The sequence below is a fragment of the Branchiostoma belcheri genome, unplaced genomic scaffold, assembly GCF_001625305.1.
Source record: "Branchiostoma belcheri isolate BF01 breed outbred unplaced genomic scaffold, Haploidv18h27 scaffold12, whole genome shotgun sequence".
Taxonomy (NCBI): Eukaryota; Metazoa; Chordata; class Leptocardii; order Amphioxiformes; family Branchiostomatidae; genus Branchiostoma; species Branchiostoma belcheri.
Genome location: NW_017802602.1, coordinates 232,647 through 236,071, shown reverse-complemented (window position 1 = coordinate 236,071; position 3,425 = coordinate 232,647). Strand labels below are relative to the sequence as shown.

The window sequence follows — 3,425 nt, the reverse complement described above, 5'->3', positions numbered from 1 at the left end:
CAATAACGTTACTGGTATCGTCCAACGATTTGTTCCAAATGTGAAATGACATAATACAGAACTGAAATGAGGGCACAAATTTCTTTGAAAATTGCATCATTGTTCTGAAGTTAGCCACACCGACTTCATTTTATGGATGACATCCTCAGAAGACCCCCAAACTAGTGCGCGCGGGCGAATAAGAAAAAATCAGGCCAAAAATAAAAATGCTGCTACCACAGGAATACAAAGCTGGTATTGTGAATTTGCGGCAGTACATAGCGACGACTATACTTACGTAACAAGCTGGCAAACGCTGGCCTTTTGCGGAATTTATGAATCAGCACTGTAGTTCTTGAGTCGTGGAGCTTCGGTAGCCTGGGTGCTCGGCTCCGTATTGTCGCTATCATGGACTACCCAGGCCTAGAGCCAGGACAGAGCCTCGGTGGACTTGATCTTTTTTCTTTTTGAGAACAGGCGAAAATCAATGCGTGCGCGGATGTCATCCATAAAACTAAGCCGGTGTGGCCTTATGGTATACAATCTCTATGAATACTACACATAACGTTGCATGAATTTTTGACTATCATCTTGTTTATTTTCAACCGTTATCAAAGTGGCGTCTGTCACAAGTCTATTGGTAGACCCTGATCATGGAATAGTCTTTGGAGTCTTGGACTATTTTTTCATCTGCTACAATGTATTGAGGTGAAATCCATAATAGACAATGTTTTTACATTTTTGTCATTTGACAGTAACATCTGTGTCCATAATATCACCATAGTCCATAATATCGCCACCTTGAAAAAACAGTGTGCTTTAAGATATTTTTACTGCAACATACCCTAGGTATGTACATTTGAGGTGTGCAGGAGTGCATACCAAAAGTATGTTGCAGTAAAAATATCTTAAAGCACACTATTCCTCAATGCAAGGTGGCAATATTATGGACCCTGGTGATACTATGGACACGGATGTTACATGTATTTTAGGAATATTTGCAAATTACATATATTTTATAGCTACATTTTACATTGTGCATACGTTTGTGGGTCAAGAAAGGAAAAAGAGAAATCATAAATTAAAATGAGACACCCGACAATTTGTTAACTTTGGGATTTATTAACAGGTGTAACATTATATACACAAATATGGACATATTTATCTATTTCTATACTATACTTACTGTGACTATATTATCATTTCTCAATAATAAATAGTTTAGGTAATGGCTCTTAAATGTGAAGCTGCCAAAATGTTTTTGTCACTTGTGGCAGTTTGCCCACACATTGTCACTTGTGGCAGTTTGCCCCCACATTGTCACTTGTGGTAGTTTGTCCACACATTGTCACTTGTGGCAGTTTGCCCACACATTGCCACCTGTGGCAGTTTGCCCACACATTGTCACTTGTGGCAGTTTGCCTCCACATTGTCACTTGTGGTAGTTTGCCTCCACATTGTCACTTGTGGTAGTTTGCCCACACATTTTCACTTGTGGCAGTTTGCCCACACATTATCACCTGTGGCAGTTTGCCCACACATTTTCACATGTGGCAGTTTGCCCACACATTTTCACTTGTGGCAGTTTGCCCACACATTTTCACTTGTGTCAGTTTGCCCACACATGCATTGTCTCCTGTGGCAGTTTGCCCACAGATTGTCACTTGTGGCAGTTTGCCCACACATGCATTGTCTCCTGTGGCAGTTTGTCCACACATTGTCACTTGTGGCAGTTTGCCCACACATTGTCACTTGTGGTAGTTTGCTATCATATAAAAAGCCTTTATTGCACCTGAAGCAGGTAGAGAGTAGCGCAGGTGTCCCACTGTACAGGTGTTTTACAGGTGTGATATCCAGGTAGTCCATGTTTCTCATCTCTGCACAGTTTTACAGAATCTGATGTACTACAGGTATATACAGGTAATGCAGGTATTTCTAAGCAAAGCTGTACAGGTGTGCTACAGGTATATACATGTGTCTCAGGTGTGTCAGCTCTGCACAGCTGTTACAGGTAGCCCAGGTGAACAGTTGTGCAGGTGTCTCATCTCCGTAAATGTACAGGTATATACAGCTGTGCTACAGGTCTGTACAAGTGTCCCAGGTGTGCTACAGGTGTGTATAGGTGTCCCAGGTGTGTGCAGGTGTCACAGGCGCCTCATCTCTGCACATGTACAGCTCTACAGGTGTTTTACAGGTATGTACAGCTCTACAGGTGTTGTACAGGTGTCCCAGGTAAGCTACATGTGTTGTACAGGTAAGCCACAGGTGTTGTACAGGTGTTTTACAGGTATGTACAACTGTACAGGTGTTGCAGGTGTTGTACAGGTGTCCCAGGTAAGCTGCAGGTGTTGCAGGTGTCTCATCTGCGCAGCAGGCTTGCGGGGTGCGCCACGGCCAGGGTCAAGACGCGGTGCGCGGTCTGCAGCGTCTCCGTGTCGACGTCGGCAAACAGGTTCACGCTCTCATCAAAGTAGTGCAGCAGCGCCCCCTTAGCCAGCGAGCCCTGCAGGTACTGCAGCATGTCCTCATATCTGGAACAACACCAAAATCAACTTAGTATTTTTCTTTTTTTTTTAGTAACCTAAGGCCACACCAATTTAATTTCTTGGTTAACGGATTCGCCGCTTCATTTTTTTCTGATTTGCAAATAAAAATAAAAATCCAGAATCAACTGCAAAATGCTCATATTTTGTCCTGAACAGTTGAAAACAGTCCTTTCCATCCTAGTTGTTAACGTTACAGTTATTCCATCTTTCAATGCAATGGTATCATTAAAAGTTCAAAATTCATTGTTTAAATTTTGAACCAGCCTGGTGTGTTGACTTCATGGCTTCTATCGTACCATTTTGGGCCATAATACGATGCCTAGGCCTGTTTTTATTTTTATTTTTTTTTCGCCCGCCCGCTCCATTATTTTTCTAGAAAAATCCGTTAACCAAGAAATTAAATTGGTGTGGCCTAATAATAATAAATGATAGAATAAGAAAATACAGTTACAAAATACAGTCAAACCTGTACTAGCGGTCACCTTTGTATAGTGGTCACTCGGCCATAGCGGTCAGTTTTTGCCGGTCCCTTGAATTTTTCCCATTGACGTAAGCATTAAGAATCGTGTCTATAGCGGTCACTGTTCAACGCGGTCAGCGGTCACCCCATTCCGGTCCCGCCGGCATGTCAACACCGCCGATAGCGGTCGCGGCTGACCGTAACCCACTAAGCACCACGGCCGTAACACCACCCCACCTCGGGCTACGACCGTTATGAGCCTTGTGATAATTTTCCGATCGCTACATTACTAAAAATGTGAACTGAAAAATTAGACTCCATATGTGTATGAAATAAAGGAAAACTGACTTTTGACACGAAGTTTCTGCGGTCGCGGGTGTCTTTGATATCTGCGTTTTCCCAACACCAGTGCCGTGCGTGCCGCATGGAGCTTTCAATGG

At 43.1% G+C, this 3,425-nt stretch overlaps 1 protein-coding gene across 1 annotated transcript in view; it reads right to left on the bottom strand.

Moving 5' to 3' along the window:
* Window positions 1-1,047: 1,047 nt before the first annotated feature.
* LOC109462899 (mitochondrial dynamics protein MID51-like) overlaps window positions 1,048-3,425 on the bottom strand; it is a 10,078-nt gene continuing 7,700 nt past the window's right edge. Inside the window, exon 7 of the mRNA XM_019759530.1 lies at window positions 1,048-2,510. Within this exon, the coding sequence (XP_019615089.1) occupies window positions 2,339-2,510 (172 nt within the window). The 3' untranslated portion in view covers window positions 1,048-2,338. The remainder of the gene's footprint in view (window positions 2,511-3,425) is intronic.